The sequence below is a fragment of the Penaeus monodon genome, chromosome 21 (genome assembly GCF_015228065.2).
Source record: "Penaeus monodon isolate SGIC_2016 chromosome 21, NSTDA_Pmon_1, whole genome shotgun sequence".
NCBI classification, from domain to species: Eukaryota; Metazoa; Arthropoda; class Malacostraca; order Decapoda; family Penaeidae; genus Penaeus; species Penaeus monodon.
In genome coordinates, this window is record NC_051406.1 from 10951067 (window position 1) to 10951880 (window position 814).

The 814-nt window shown below is 33.2% G+C and overlaps 1 protein-coding gene across 1 annotated transcript in view; it reads left to right on the forward strand.

The window, feature by feature from the left end:
- LOC119586700 overlaps positions 1–814 on the forward strand; it is a 4588-nt gene that overhangs the window by 3140 nt on the left and 634 nt on the right. The window contains exons 3-4 of the mRNA XM_037935430.1: positions 332–379; positions 544–557. Coding sequence (XP_037791358.1) covers positions 332–379; positions 544–557 — 62 coding nt within the window. The remainder of the gene's footprint in view (positions 1–331; positions 380–543; positions 558–814) is intronic.

Sequence of the window (814 nt, forward strand, 5' to 3'; positions counted from 1 at the left end):
TATAGTCCAAACTGAATACTTTTTAGTGGTAAAAAAATAGTCTTTTTCCACAAGTATCAGGACTCTGGCTAAGAAGGAAAAGATGGTTAGACTTGTTTAATTGGGACAGACTCAGAAAAAGTGGTTCTTAACAGTGTGTGGTCTATGGCTCTGTGATCTGAGTGTTATATGACATGGGGCCACCTTGTTTTATTTAATATTTGTTAACATTGGCCACCCTTGCCCTTAACTAGATAATCATTCCTTGTATTTATGTGCCATCTTTTCATTTTTCCATGTATTTTTTTCATGTAATAGTTCTTTGTTTTATTCAAATCATGTAACTTTCTCTTCAGGTCATGCTGTGGTAGAAGAAAGTTGTCAGAGGAAGAAAACATGGGTATGTACTTGAGAATACCTCATGTCCATAATGCTTTAGTAATTTTCTGTCTCATTGTAATACTCTTCTTAATTCTATTTTCATACTGATTTTGACTTGTGGATTACTTGGAGAAAAATAATACAACTGAAGTAATAAATTACAAAAAACTACAATTATTTCAGAAACAAGTGAGCAGGTAAGGAGCAGTGCCCACAGTTGATGCTAGCAAAAGCATCCAATCAAGCAAGGGCAACCTTTCCTATGGCATAGTATAATCCTTAAACAGGGGCATCATAGTATAGTGTTGTACTGTAGAATCTTTTTATCTTAAATCTTATGGGAACTAACTTTTATTATGACTAATGTGAAGTGCTGAGAACAGGCTATATAAAAAAGAATGTATAAAAAATATTTCTTAGCAAATCAAATCCTACTACAGTTGTAATAGGTGTA